The sequence below is a fragment of the Sander lucioperca genome, chromosome 14 (assembly GCF_008315115.2).
Source record: "Sander lucioperca isolate FBNREF2018 chromosome 14, SLUC_FBN_1.2, whole genome shotgun sequence".
Classification (NCBI taxonomy): domain Eukaryota; kingdom Metazoa; phylum Chordata; class Actinopteri; order Perciformes; family Percidae; genus Sander; species Sander lucioperca.
This window is the reverse complement of record NC_050186.1, coordinates 18,404,873-18,419,144: the sequence shown is the minus strand read 5'-3', so window position 1 is coordinate 18,419,144 and position 14,272 is coordinate 18,404,873. Positions and strand designations below refer to the sequence as shown.

Genomic DNA, 14,272 nt, shown 5'->3' with positions numbered 1-14,272 from the left:
GCCTGCAGGTTATGTAACATTTGGTAAGTTTAGGTAAAGATGCACGCTGTAAATTATAATAATAGAGACTAAATGGAGAAATTCATCAATTCTCCAGTTATGTGTCACCAGTGATAAAATGTTTAAGTTGTACTGTAAAATGTAAGACATCTCAAGAAAAAACATGTGACAATTATTTCACATGTGATAAATTCAATAAATTCATATATATATATATATATATATATATGTGTGTGTGTGTGTCTTTAAGGCATTTTGCATATGTACTTTTTTTTAAAAATGTGTCTATCTTGCACAGTCTGCGTCTCTACATATAGAAAAATCACATTCTCCTTTCTTGCCCTCCATATGTTGTTTTAATTGCTCTCCTGTCCTGGCTATCTTTATGCAGGCTGAGGTGACTCAGAGCTCCATATTATTAGACTGTGCGTGTGTGTCTGAAAGTAAAGGGAATGCCAGACAGGTGTCTTTAAGTCTCTTTCCTACGTGCTAGGATGACCTGCTCTACATTTGTACCTGTGAATAAGTGAAGCACACCAATCAGCACAGGGCATGTGTATAGGAGAAGACTTACTTTTTTCCTGATTAAATTAAACTTTAAATATAGAAGAATTGTGCTTGTGTGTATTTGTATATGTTCGAGATTTGCATGGTGGTGTGTGTGTGTGTGTGTGTGGCAGGGGTCTAAGGGGTCTTAAAGATGTTCTACAGTGAGATGTAGGTCAAGAAGATACCCTGGCAGCAGATTGCTCATTAAGTGCCAAACCAAGCAAAAGTATATGAGTGTGTTTTTCAGTGGCAACAGGCCAGCCATCTGCTCTTCCTTTATTCATTCATTAACATGTCTTCTTTGTGTGTGCGTGGACGTGTGTGTGTGTGTGTGTGTGTGTGTGCGTGGACGCGTGTATGTGTATGTAAGCATTCATCACAACAGCCACTTGCTGGCCAAGTGTACAACGTCACTGATGTTGTTGTCTAAAACCAACAGTTGTGTGTCAGATGGCTTAATCACATGACCACAGTGGCTTGTGATTGGCCGAGGCGTTGAGCTAAAAAAGCTTGGGCGCAATCATCCAGTTTCATGAGCTTCTGGTGACGGTGACAGAGTGGCCACAGTGAGAGCGGATACCCAAAGGATCTAACTGACAGGAATCCCTAAAGAAACACTGGAGAAAGGAGAGAGAGTATAAAGAGGAGAACGCAGATAAAAAGCAATCAAGGGATGACATAGCCAAAGAAATGAGGATCCTACAGCTGAATGAATGTGTGAAAGTAAGTCATATAGCTTGTTTCTTTTTTTGCTGGCAAGGATAACCTTGGATAGAGAAAAGATGGATAAATGATACAGAATGAGCTGAAAATGACAAGTTGACCTACTGGCCTAATGTGAAATGGCAGGTTAAACAGAATGGCGTGTGTTAGGACGATGGGATGGATTTCAAACAGCAAAAGATTTAGTTGACTTGGGATTTTTTGTATTAAACCTCAGGCCAACCTACTGTAATAATGTTTGACTTATATAAACAAGTTGTAAAGTAAAGTATGGTAAAGATGATGTCTTTCTGTACTGCAAATTTTATTTTTATCCAAACATGTACTTTGCCTCAAACTTAATATGATAACAGCTGATTTCTGTGGCACTAAAATCTCTTTCTCTCTCTTGCTTTCCAGATCTTGAGCTTTAACAAGCGTACCTAAGACAAGGGACTTACCCGATCAAACCAAAGTACTTCTATACCAAAGCAACTTAAACCAAACAGAACAAAACCAAACTATAGCTTGAAAGCCTAAATTGATCACCTACAGTTTATTCTATATTGAGATGAAGCTGGAAAGCACACCAGGAGACATGAGTGGGTGGAGGGAGGTGGACTTTGTCCTCAACTGCACATATATTGTGCCAGACCAGGTGTCGGACCCCAGCTTCAGTCTGCCCAAAGCCATGACCTCCATTCCACGCAACCTCACCTTTGAATACAGCACAGACAATGAGGTAAGAGCATTTCAACTCCTTCAGATTGTTTACACATGGAGATATTGAACCGCTTACTCTTAAAACTGAAGTACATTGAAAAAAAGCTCACATTCTTATCTAACAACTACAATAACTGTAACCCTCCTTTAAATTAGTTGCAATCTGGGGTGCCATTCGAGAAAAGTCTGTTTGGTCAGATTATAGTTTTGGTGATTACACTTCAAAATATTAATTGTGTTACATAACATTCTGTTGGGCCATCTGCATTAGGTTACTTGGGACAAAAGATCTGCTGACTAATGAGTTCTTTGCACATACAGAGTGCACAGTGTGTGTATGTGGCTGTGTGGCTGTGGACATGAGGCTGCTGGCAGCTTGAGGTCAGAGGCCTTTCTATGTCTTCTGGCCACCTTAACTTCCATTCTGTCACTCTAAGGTTTCTGCCATTGTGCAGCTTCTTTGCACTTCTGTCTCACACATGCAATAATGCATGCAGACACTCTCACTCAGGATATAAACATAGACACGTGGAGTAAGATGCCAGGGATCAGCTTGACTTTCAGCAGGGGATCTTATCGCATCAAAACTTACCGCCTGTCTTGTTTTTTTTTACAACCATGCCTATCCTATTTACCTCATCCTCTCCAACTCAGGTGAGTCAGGAAGAGCAAACACAATATCCCTGAGCTATTTCAGTCAGCTGACTGTTTGGCTTTCAGTGCAGTAAGATCTGGTATCTGCCTGGACATGTCACTGCAAAGCACTGTAATCATGTCTCCAAGCAAGGTTTTAAAAGGGAATTTGTACTGTGGCTAAAGAGAGAATCATCATCATAAAACGTAAGAGAGAAAGATGTCACACTTACTTGTTTAGTTGCTCCTAACACTCAACACTCTGATGCTTGCGGAGGCCTTCGCTGCCCCCTTCCTCTTTCTGTCCTGACCCAGGCAACACTTTCTGCCGTCGTTCCTCTTCTCTAGTTCTCATACATACTCATACATTCATCTCTTCTTCCTCTCTATAAAATCATGCAAACTGAGGTGATAAAAATCACTCTGAGGGCTAATTTCAAATCCCCAGCCCTTGTTTACCGGCTAACACATCTTACAAACACTTCACACACTCACACTTGATGCAGCTAAACTTGATTTTGACATTTGCTTGCAGTGCTCACACGCAGCAGGGCTATCTGACCAATCGCAATTGTGAAAATGTAATTTGAATGTAATTGTCTAATATCCACACCAAACACTTACTGGCAAACAATTAGGTGTGAGCATATGTGACCCGGGAGTCAAATAGATATCATATGAAACACGAAAACAAGCACGAGCACACATTTACATGATTGCCAGTAATCTGTTTTGCTTAAAATGGCCTTGTGGTTTCCCTTTTTAAAGAAGGTGTCATGTGAATCTTTCTCCTTGACTCGCTAAAGCTGGGAAATTAATTTCCTGTGATGATCAAAAAACACAGCCGCTCCTTTGTGTGGGTTTGTGGGACGGGAGGGCGCATACATATGTCACCTTAAATGTAAGGCACAGTTCACGCAGTTATCAGTAAGGGATCAGGGAAGGTTTTTTTCACACACGTGAGTGTATGGTGCACTTCAGTTTCAGTTTGGCAGATGAGTCAAATTTAAAGAGTCTGGATGAAAACTGAGAATGTAGTCAACTCACAAGTCCTTATACATCAGTAGCATTATCATCATGCACATCCACACACTTGCTCAGCACCTGTTCGGCTACCAGGAGGAATGTTGGGCTATTTCTCAAACTTTCTTTACACTTTTTCTAAACCTCCTTTTCCTTCCTTTTTTACTCCGAAGCGTGCCAGGAAATGCAAAGAAGGGTGAAGGGGACACGTGGCAGATGGGGTGTTAGCAACGGGTGCCAGTAAGCTAGGAGAGAGGCAGCGTAGGGGACGGATGGGGAGGGAGAAGCTGGGGAGAGGAGGGTGTGTTGGGGGGGGATTTAGGTTAAAACCAGATGATTAACTTTCGTTGGGGCCCAGGCAGCCAGCCATGCCTCAACCTGGCAGGCGCACAAGCTATTTCGAGAGGGTTAAGAAAAGACCAGGGATTGGGGGAAGGAAGAAGAAAAGGAGGGAGGGAGGGGCTCAGGAGTGTCATAGCGTGGGTCCATTTAAGAACGCCCATCCTCCTTTATTTCTTCCGTTCTTCAACACCCCCCCCAACCTGGCTGAACTGGGCAGTTAAGCAACAGCGGCGGCCACAGCGATTCGTTAGTCACGCAACGCCAGCAAAGCACAATGTCCCTGTCACACTGGTTCATCACATCCAGAAATCACCTCACTCGCCTCCACGGCCGCTTGACACACAGAACACACACACACACACACACACACACACACACACACACACACAGCCACACACACACACACACACACACACACACACACACACACACACACACACACTCCTGCTGCCCTCAGTGACCTGTTGTCCTAATTTACTTCTTTTACATAATCTATAAAAGCCAACTTCACCTCTCATTGTGTGATAAATAATCCCAAGGTGTTCAGGTGTTTGTCATTTCTGTTTTTTTAATGTTTGACCTTTACACAGTAGGCCATGGAAATTCTTTTGAGGGTCAGTTTGAACTACAGTTCCTCAATGGAAGAAAGAAAGACGGGGGGTGGGGTGGGGGGTTACTTAAGGATTGAACACAAAGCTCCTCAAGACACAGAGGCTGTGTGTATACCACAGATGCTGCTGCCTGATGCCGTGTGTGTGTTTGGGTTCGTTTTGAGAAAGGGTTGCACTTTTTATGAAATTGTGAATCATGAAGCTGCACAACATCATTTCATTATCATTTATTATTTTTACCAACACAGCATTTTCTTATCCAGCTCATTAAAAAACACCTCAAAAGGTCAGACATGACTAACTAACCTGCAGAACAGATCAGGTTTTGTTTTTTACCACACATATTACTGTATGTCCCTGGGCAAAAAGTTGCCCGCTCATGGTAAAAAAGAAAATTCCCATTTCCTTGTGCTATATATGTTTGGACACACTTTGAAACACTAACTGTATTCCAGGTAATCCCATTAAACAAAGGTGTAACTCTACAGGTAGAACATTTTGTAATCAGAGCTTTTAGGCTTTTGATTCAACCTGGAAGCAGAATCAGAGTGATTTTTAAAATGGCTTTTGTCTTTGCGGTTCCAGAATCAAAAGTGCAGTAAAACACTATGAGGTCAGCATTCATGAAGTACACAAGACAAAGTGGGTGGCACTGCTTTAGGTGCTTTATAAATAAAACTGCCTTGCCTTGCTGCCTTTCTCTCTGTGTCTCTCTCTGTGGTGTTTATCAGGATAGCAGGTCAGAGATCAGTGGAGTAGGTCAGGGAAAGTGTACTTCTGTTGATTCGATAAACTTATTAGTGTTGACAGTGTGTCACCTTATTGGTTTTAACCTGGCTCTAGAGCTTTCTGGGTCAACATGACAAAGCAACCACAACTGCTCAGGCCAACAACCTGCTGGAAACAATAAACAATGGACAATCAAAAGTATTGCACTATATTAAATGTCTAGATTTCAAGACTTTTGTGAACAGATAGAGGTGACTTAAAGATGACTTTTTATGTTTTCTATGAAGGTTGACCTGCTATGTAATATTCCACCTAAGAGGCGAAACATGGGAAATGTAATCTAAATTGAATTATGTATTTGGTCTGTGTTCCAGGTGATGGGCGTGTTCAGCAAAGAATATATCCCTCAGGGTACTCGCTTTGGCCCTCTGCAAGGGGTCATCTACACCAAAGACAACGTACCCAAACAGGCCAACAGGAAATACTTCTGGAGGGTAAGCGAAACGCACATACATACTTATATCTACACAAATATCCAATTTACATGTATACCCATACTTATTTGCATCAATACTTTAACCCAGCTCAGTGTGATACTGGTCAAACAGGGGAAAGTCTCAAATCTAGATGTAAGAAAATGACCCTGGGAAAAGCTGAGGAGCGTCTGAGGACAAGTTTTCTTCTTCTTCTGTTATTTAAAAAAAAAAGAAAAGTCAATTGCTCAGATGCAGAAGTTTCACATCAAGTCCAACTCCATACGTCAATAAGGAAACAAAAATGCTTTCACACACATTGCACTGGCCTACAGGGGTTTTGGTCAAACTTTTAGAGGAAGTTGTGAACGCTGGTGGCACGTAACAATGGATTCACTCTCACACAGTCATCAGAGCCTTACCGGCACTCAGGTCCTATGTATGCAACATGTGTCACATACACAAAGGAAGGGACTATTGTTCCATATACACGCACACACTCTGACAATCCTTGCCTTTCCGCCCCCGTTTGTGTGCCATGTTTATTGTCTCTCTCATCCAGACACAGCTTATGTCACTCAGGAAATTTTCTATTCTGCTGAGTCAATTCCCATAAGGACTTTTTGCTGACACCCTACGTATTTTCCTTCCGGCTTTATTTCCTGTAAACCTGTGCAAGGAGTGTTGCAGTGGTGCAACAGTGAAAGTCTGACGTTCGTTGGGAGTAATTATGTTATCATCATCTTATCTCGTGACACAGGTGAAGGGAGGAGGGGGCGGACGTGCTGCCAAAGGCATTCCTGTGTTTCGGCTGCCTGCCACCAATTACATCTTGTTTATTTTAATAAGTCAAAGCATAAATGTTTTTCAGAAGAAGAAGAAGAAGAAGTAATCATACTAAACTGTACCACTAGCATGTATTCCATGAATTAAATTTCAACACAGGAACAAGAATAATACTAAAAAGTGAGAAAGAGAAAATGAGGAAAGAGGGAGAGTGAGAGAGACAGCCACTGTGGTAAGTGGCCACACCTCCATGCCTCACGCCTACTACTAGTATTGTAGCACAGAAACTAACACACACACTCAGGACAGACAGAGCAGAGCTTTAGGCTGCAGACTAAAGGAGCAAAATATCCTCAACTGATAACTGAAGGATATTTAACTGTACATGGCAGAGGTGATTATTCTTTATAATCTTAATGTTTTTATTTATTTATTGTTTTCTATACATTTATTTTTGCTAATTTTATCAGAATTTGTCATTTTTTAATGGTGGATGTGGCCAACCTATTGTCAAGCAATATAATTAATTTTCTTTATGTTCAATATTTAACGATTACATTTACAAGTAATACTCATTATGTTGCACACAAATCAGTTGCTTCAAGTGTTCTGTGTACATGTTTTTAATCTCTCTTATTTTTCTCATGCAGATTTACAGCAGTGGGCAGCTTCAAAACTTCATTGATGGCTATGACGTCCACAGGAGCAACTGGATGCGTTATGTCAACCCGGCCCACTCTCTGGCCGAACAGAACCTGGTGGCGTGCCAGAACGGACGGGACATCTACTTCTACACCATCCGACCCGTGGAGCCCAATCAGGAGCTGCTGGTTTGGTACAGCCAGGAGTTTTCCCAGAGGCTCTGCAGCCAGGAGGTTGACATCAAACAGAGTGAGTGCAGCAGGAAGAGAAGCTTTTCTAGCTTTGTATCAGGATGTGATGGTCATTTTCACAGAAAACATTGACAATATCAGCTTGTGTAATGTAACGTTTAATGGTTGATGCAATTGTAGTTGTTGGAACCTTGCATTGCTGAGGAATGATTTAGTGAGAAGGAGTGAAAGACGCATTTTATTGGTAGTACAGATAGAGAAGAAAGTGGGGGGAGAGAGAGAGGGGGGGGATGACACGCAGCAAAGGGCCACAGGCCTCAGCCTACATGACGCCTAGCGGCGCACGCTCTACTGCCTGAGCTAAAGGTCGCCCCTGACTATCAGCTGTTTTGGTGAGGCAGCACAATGACACACAAAAATCTACTATGTCTTACTAGATCTGACAAAATGACAGATTTAGATCTGTGGCCAAGACAAAACACATTTGCGTCAGGAGATGATATCTATCATCAGCACAATTCTATCACTTCAAGGTGAATAAAGACACATCATTCTTCCGTAGAGAGCACTGTATTTATGCAAGATCATGGGACACACACACACACACACACACACACACACACACACACACACACACACACACACACACACACACACACATTGATGAAAACAAATCTCAATGTTTCATGAGATGTGGTTAAAAAGTAGGATTTTAAGGAGAGCGGAGAAAAAAGGGGAATAATGCCTGGTCAAAGTACCTTTGTGAGTCACTTGTTTTTATGTAGCTATAGTAGCAAGTCATACCTTCATCATCCTGAATGATTGTCTGTTGCCACAAAGTCTAATGACTCATACCAACTGGATACACCAGATACGTTGGTGACTAATGCCAAGGCAGTATCATTACATTGTTTTATCAACTTACAGGATCTTAAAAGCTTTCACCTTTCTAAGTTCAGGTTTGCTCACTGTTTGCCTTCCAGGGTTTGATTGTGATATATTTATATTGAAGGCAATCTAGTTTGGCATCTCAGGTACTGGTTGTTGAAGCTTCGGGCGACAGCAAACCAAGGACATTTTGAATTTGTTTGGGCTTTCAAATACATTACTGTGCATCTGTAATGTAACGTAGACAAAATATAAAAATAGTGTGCACGGGTCGAATCTCTGCAAGCTACTTTTCATATTTAGCTAAAGGAGAAAGGAAACCAGCGGCTGAAACACTATGGTATGGTTTGGAAGATTGTCAATGGTAATTTAAATTTCTAAATTGTAGTAATTACTAAATTAACTAAACCATGCAAAACACTGGTATAGTTGTTTAAATGACCCTGAATGCAGTTCACATAATGAATGGTAGAATGACATGACTCATGAGAGAGTAGTTGACATACAGTAATGGTGACAAGTTCTCAAAAAGAAAAAAAGAGAAGGAAAAAAGGAAGAGATGTTTTCTTGTGGCGAGTAAGACAGCTATACCCAGAAATGGTTTTGCAAATGAAACTCAGAATCTTGCCGTACAACTGTGACATTACCCCACACACTTTACCACCAACTTGTTCTCCCACATCAAAATCACTAATGTGATTGACAAACAGAAACCTAGACTGTATGATTTACGTGTCAAGTCAGACTGAAACTACTATCATTTACCATAAGTAGGGGTGCCTTCTGTGGGCGGATGTATGTGTGTGTGTGTGTGTGTGTGTGTGTGTGAGAGTGTGTAAGGGATTTTTTTTTTTTTTTAAGATTATTTTTTGTGCATTTTCAGCCTTTATTTTGATAGGACAGCAGAAGGGAAAGGGGAGAGAGAGGGGGAATGACATGCAGCAAAGGGCTGCAGGTCGGAGTCGAACCCGGGCCTGCTGCTATATATGGGCGCCCGCTATACCAAATGAGCTATCCGGGCGCCCAGGGATTTTTTTTAACAAGAACTAAGAACTAGATCTAACATTGAGCTTTCCCCCCCAGTTTGATTCTGTAATTTACAATTTCATTTATTTACAGAATACATGAGTTGTGATGAAGACCATGAGCCGGAGTACACCAAACAGCACCTACCTCAGCAGACATGGCTTAAAGAAAGAACAAAGGAAGAGGTGAAAGAAGAGATGGATGATGATGGAGAGGAGAATATCGACGTAGAGATGTTAGAAAGAGACACTCCGCCTGACACGCCCGACGACCAGATCATGGACTTCAGCAAAAAGTTTGAGGAGGAGACTAACAGAGATCCAGAAGACCAGGGGATCATTCCGTCCCCTAAGCCCGAACACAAAGAGCCTAGTCTGGGCTTAAATCACCCGTACTTAACAAATCCCCATCCTGCACACTCATCTCAGCACCGAAATCTCCCTCTTCACCTCCACGGCCTCTACAGGGAAGGCGTTTCATCTTACCCCCTTTACCACCAATCCAGACCCCTCCAACCCAATTACCAGCTTCTTCCTCCCTACGCCCCACACTATCCTCGCCTCCTCCTTCCTTCATACTCCCCTCCCTTTCCTGGGACGCTGACCTCAAGAGGATCGCTCCGATACAGCAGCTATCTGGGCACAGACGGACTCCCGTATCCACCCATCGGCCCACCAAATCTGCTGCCAGTGTCTCTCCCCTACCCTCCACCTTCACAGGGAGGTCTGAAAGAACTAAAACCAAATGTGTCGCCACCACAAGGCGCCCCGGCCACCCCAGAGCTCTCCCCTCTCCCCAAGCCTGACAGTCAGCATCAGTCTACTGAGCACTCTCGCTCTGGTTGCGAAGAAGCCATGAATCTCAGCCTGGCTACGACTAAAAGCAACCCAACGACACGCAACGGCCCTGGCCATAAATCCCTGCCCTATCCACTGCAGAAACAGAATGGAAAGATCAAGTATGAATGTAATATCTGCTCGAAGACTTTTGGACAGCTGTCAAACCTCAAGGTAACAGTTTCAGTTCCTATAATTTATTTTCTTATAATTTTATTTAATGTATTCCAATTTTTAGACACCACCAGTGCTCATTACTTTTTTCGTATGATCTGTGTAATTATAGGTCCATCTCCGAGTGCACAGTGGTGAGAGACCGTTCCAGTGTAACCTATGTAAAAAGAGCTTCACTCAGCTGGCCCACCTCCAGAAACATCACCTGGTCCACACAGGGGAGAAGCCACATGAATGTCAAGTATGTTGAAAATCATCATCTAAATGTTTGTGTGTTTCTTGTCTATTTACTTTTTACAAGCTATTTCCTGATCTCCCCATGCTGATGTAAAATCAAGAGTGTGAAATTTATTTATTTATTTCAGGTTTATTTAACAGGGACAATGCACACTAATAATACATATGAAAATGTAAAATGTGCCAGAATTAGCCAAAAGGCTATTTTACATCTGCTGTCCCTGGACATATAGTACAATGTCACACCTAAAAAGACAAAAGGATTATAATAGTACAGTAAAATTAACTATAAATGTAAAAATTAAAAAAATGACAAAATCAACATATAAACAATAACAGATTGTCATTATCAACATCAATACCAGCACACCCACACACACACACGAGCTAAACGTTCAGTCCATGTAACAACAACTTCGTAGTCATAGCACAAGTGGCACAAACGGGCAGGACAGGAGAGACAAAGTAGCAGCAAAATTTAGTGTCTACATGTAATGTCGACAGTTCTGATTACCTGTTAGCCACTTCTTTAAGTTAAATTTGCATTTAGCAAACACTTTAAACAATACACAAATGCTCTCCAACTCACGTCACTTTCTTGGAAGGCTCTGTCAAAGTGCCATTACATACTTTGTCATGTAATTGTTTACCAGTGTGACACTGTGGGTGTGAGTGTTGAGAGCAAAGATAGAACTGGTCTTACAAAGAAAGTTTTAAAAAAAAGAACTGGAATAACATGGTCAACCCTGATACTATACTATTTATGACATCAAGATGACATCATACTGTGCTGCTCAATTCTTCCAGAATATTCCTAAACACAATCCAACTGTTTTCTTAAGGTGTTATCATAATCAGTCACATAAATGTTGCACACACAAGCCTTAACCTTTTATTTCATACATTCCAGGTGTGTCACAAACGCTTCAGTAGCACCAGCAACTTGAAAACACACCTACGCCTCCACTCTGGGGAAAAGCCTTACCAGTGCAAACTGTGTAGCACTAAGTTCACCCAGTACATCCACCTCAAACTGCACCGCCGCCTCCACAGCAGCCGCGACCGGCCCTACCGCTGCCAGCTCTGCGCCCAGGCCTTCTTCCACCGCTTCTCCCTCCGCATCCACCAGTGCAGCTGCTGCATGGCTAACTCCAATGCACCTGTCAACATACACATAAAACAGATGGTGGAGCGGTTTGATGCCAGCCAAGAGGCTGACATGCTTACAGAGGCGGCATCGGCACTGCAGGTGGAGGAAGCGGTAGAGCACTGGTTGGCTCGTACCTTGGAAGGCGAGGGGAAGAAGGACCAGAAGGAGGCCACCATACTGCTGAAAGCTCTGACGGCAGCTATTAACGCACCAGCAATGCCCATGGCCCAATCAGCTATACCTACATCACCCCATAGCCCTCCACTGACCTATCAGGCGAGGGCCAGCGTTGTTCATCTCCACCAACGGCCAACAGTGAAGACAGAAGAACAGTGAGAAGAAAGAGGGGGACATATAAAAAGGACATACAGCGTACCATCAGCCAAGAAACAAAATGTCGCCAAATAAAACTCCCCTTATTGTCCATGAAGGGCACTAAAGGGAATATAAACTTTCATAATCCAATGAGCACAGCACCAAAAGAAGAGCATTCCAAAGACTGGGCGAGGGTATTTAGTGATTGTACTTCCTCCCAAAACTCAGTTTAAAAAATGAAAATGGAGGAGGATGTTAAGCTGTAAAATATTTAAAACTATTTTCACTCAGGTAGAGAAGTGTTGTTTTTTGTGCTTTAACTTATTACTTTTTTTTGTTTTTGTTTGAGTCATGTATATTTATTTAGTTGCGTCATAGTTTGCTTTTTTCTGTTAGTGTTTCTTTTTATTGTGTTGACATTTCCAAGAAGATTTGATCTCTTAGGAAAACCACAAATTGACTCAGGAACAATAATGTGGTACAAACCTGTGAATGAATCTTCACTTGCTATATTGTGCTTTGTTTTACTTTGTATGACAGTGTGTTTGAGCTTCTGGGTGCATGGGTACGAGTGGGTGCATATATCATAGGAACGACAGGGCACAGTGATGGCACAAACCACCTTCCTGCTCTTTAACTGTTTGCAACTATTTTTTATTTATTTATGATAAAAAAAGGGAAAAACCTGGTTTGTTGAAACTGTGTGTTAATAAGCAATTGCCAAAATTACAATCAAAGAACTTGAATGTGTAGCACTGTTTTTAGATCATTATTCAAATAATTCTAACATTAAAAGGGAAAAAAAACAGGTTCAGAAAAAGCATTATTCACCTTTTCTTTCTTGATTATTCAGCAACTTCTCACAGCTAATTTAGATATCAAAGTTTTAAAGACACACTGTGCTGACCAAAACCAAAAGCCACCAAAAGAAACAAAACTACAGGTTCAAAGAGATAGCACAATCACAATGTAATGTGCACACAAGATCCTCTGAAAAATGGCTTTTATTCTTTCTTACTGCAACATCTGTACGTTAAAACTGAGAAACTAAGATTGCTTTGAAGTTTTTTTACTGGATTCAAATGTTTCAGATATTTCTCCTTTCGTACAAAGCTTTAACTGTAAATGTTTTGGACAACAAAAACGAGCAACATAGGAGCACTATTTTCTTACATTGTTAATATTTTTCTCACTTAGCACTGAAATAAACATGCAACTAGATCTGTGTGCTTTTGGCTGTTATCCAAAACCAGGAGGCAGGTACTGATCTTGAAAATTGTACTATTGAGTCAGTGACGTACTTCTTTTGTCATTTTTTTAGTGCTTTTTTCTTTTGTACAATATGTTTGTCTATGTAGTTTATTTTTGAAAACATGTTATGAGATGTTAAGAATGTATATGTGAGAGACTATTTTGATGATACTTTTATATTTACATGATGTAGCATATTAAAGATATTGTTTCTATACATCTAGTGTTTTGTGTGTTTTCATGTCCGTATAAGATTTGAGAAGTGGGAAAATGCTGGGAGGGCAGAAAAGGGTAACACTTTATAATAAGGGTAGATGAATTATCATGAATTCATGCATAACTTCATGCATAAACAAGCATGAATTCACTTATATGTACTACTTCATGAACTATCAGTAATGTACAAGGATTAAAAGTCGCTCATGCATGACTTAATGCAGGGACAATATGTTAATTAATGCATCGATGCCTGAGAACAATGCTCACACAAGTAGGATATTTATGAATTTTACTTTTTACTAACTTCTAAGTGTCTGTACACCTGAAATTTCTTGATGAAGTCCAAAATTATGATTTAATTTGCATTTGTTTTTTGATTGAATTTGATGCCTAGACAGAAGAGTTGACTTTATTTGGGGGGTCACAAAGATGATTGCTGCATAAGCCACCATTAATCATATCTTATTTATGTATTAATGTTGAAGATTATGGACCAGGTCAGCTCTTTATTTGCAGGGCCATGAACATGATAAAATAATGAAGAAGTAATGTTTAGTTAATCATTAATACAACACTACAATGGTTTATTGTCTATGCACATTGTAAAGCACTTTGTGACCTTGTCTGTGAAAAGCGCTGTATATATAAAATGTACTTACTTACTTACTTACAATTCAGTTTCTTTAGCCTTTAGTCACTTTAACTACTGATTTACCAATGAAGAAGACATGAACATCATTAATAAATCAGAAATCATGATGATTGAAATACC

At 41.0% G+C, this 14,272-nt stretch overlaps 1 protein-coding gene across 2 annotated transcripts; it reads left to right on the top strand.

The window, feature by feature from the left end:
• The first annotated feature begins 1,069 nt into the window (after window positions 1–1,069).
• On the top strand, window positions 1,070–12,949 carry prdm1b (PR domain containing 1b, with ZNF domain). 2 transcript variants are annotated; one of them, XM_031295878.2, is made up of 7 exons: window positions 1,070–1,272; window positions 1,672–1,993; window positions 5,687–5,806; window positions 7,222–7,462; window positions 9,412–10,328; window positions 10,441–10,569; window positions 11,476–12,949. In XM_031295878.2, exons 2-7 carry the CDS (start codon window positions 1,823–1,825, stop codon window positions 12,049–12,051), a joined length of 2,154 nt encoding a protein of 717 aa, XP_031151738.1. In that variant the 5' UTR covers window positions 1,070–1,272; window positions 1,672–1,822; the 3' UTR covers window positions 12,052–12,949. The 2 variants fall into 2 exon arrangements, with proteins under 2 accessions (XP_031151738.1, XP_031151739.1); XM_031295879.2 differs by lacking the exons at window positions 1,070–1,272; window positions 1,672–1,993; window positions 5,687–5,806 and adding an exon at window positions 6,842–6,965.
• Window positions 12,950–14,272: the final 1,323 nt, after the last annotated feature.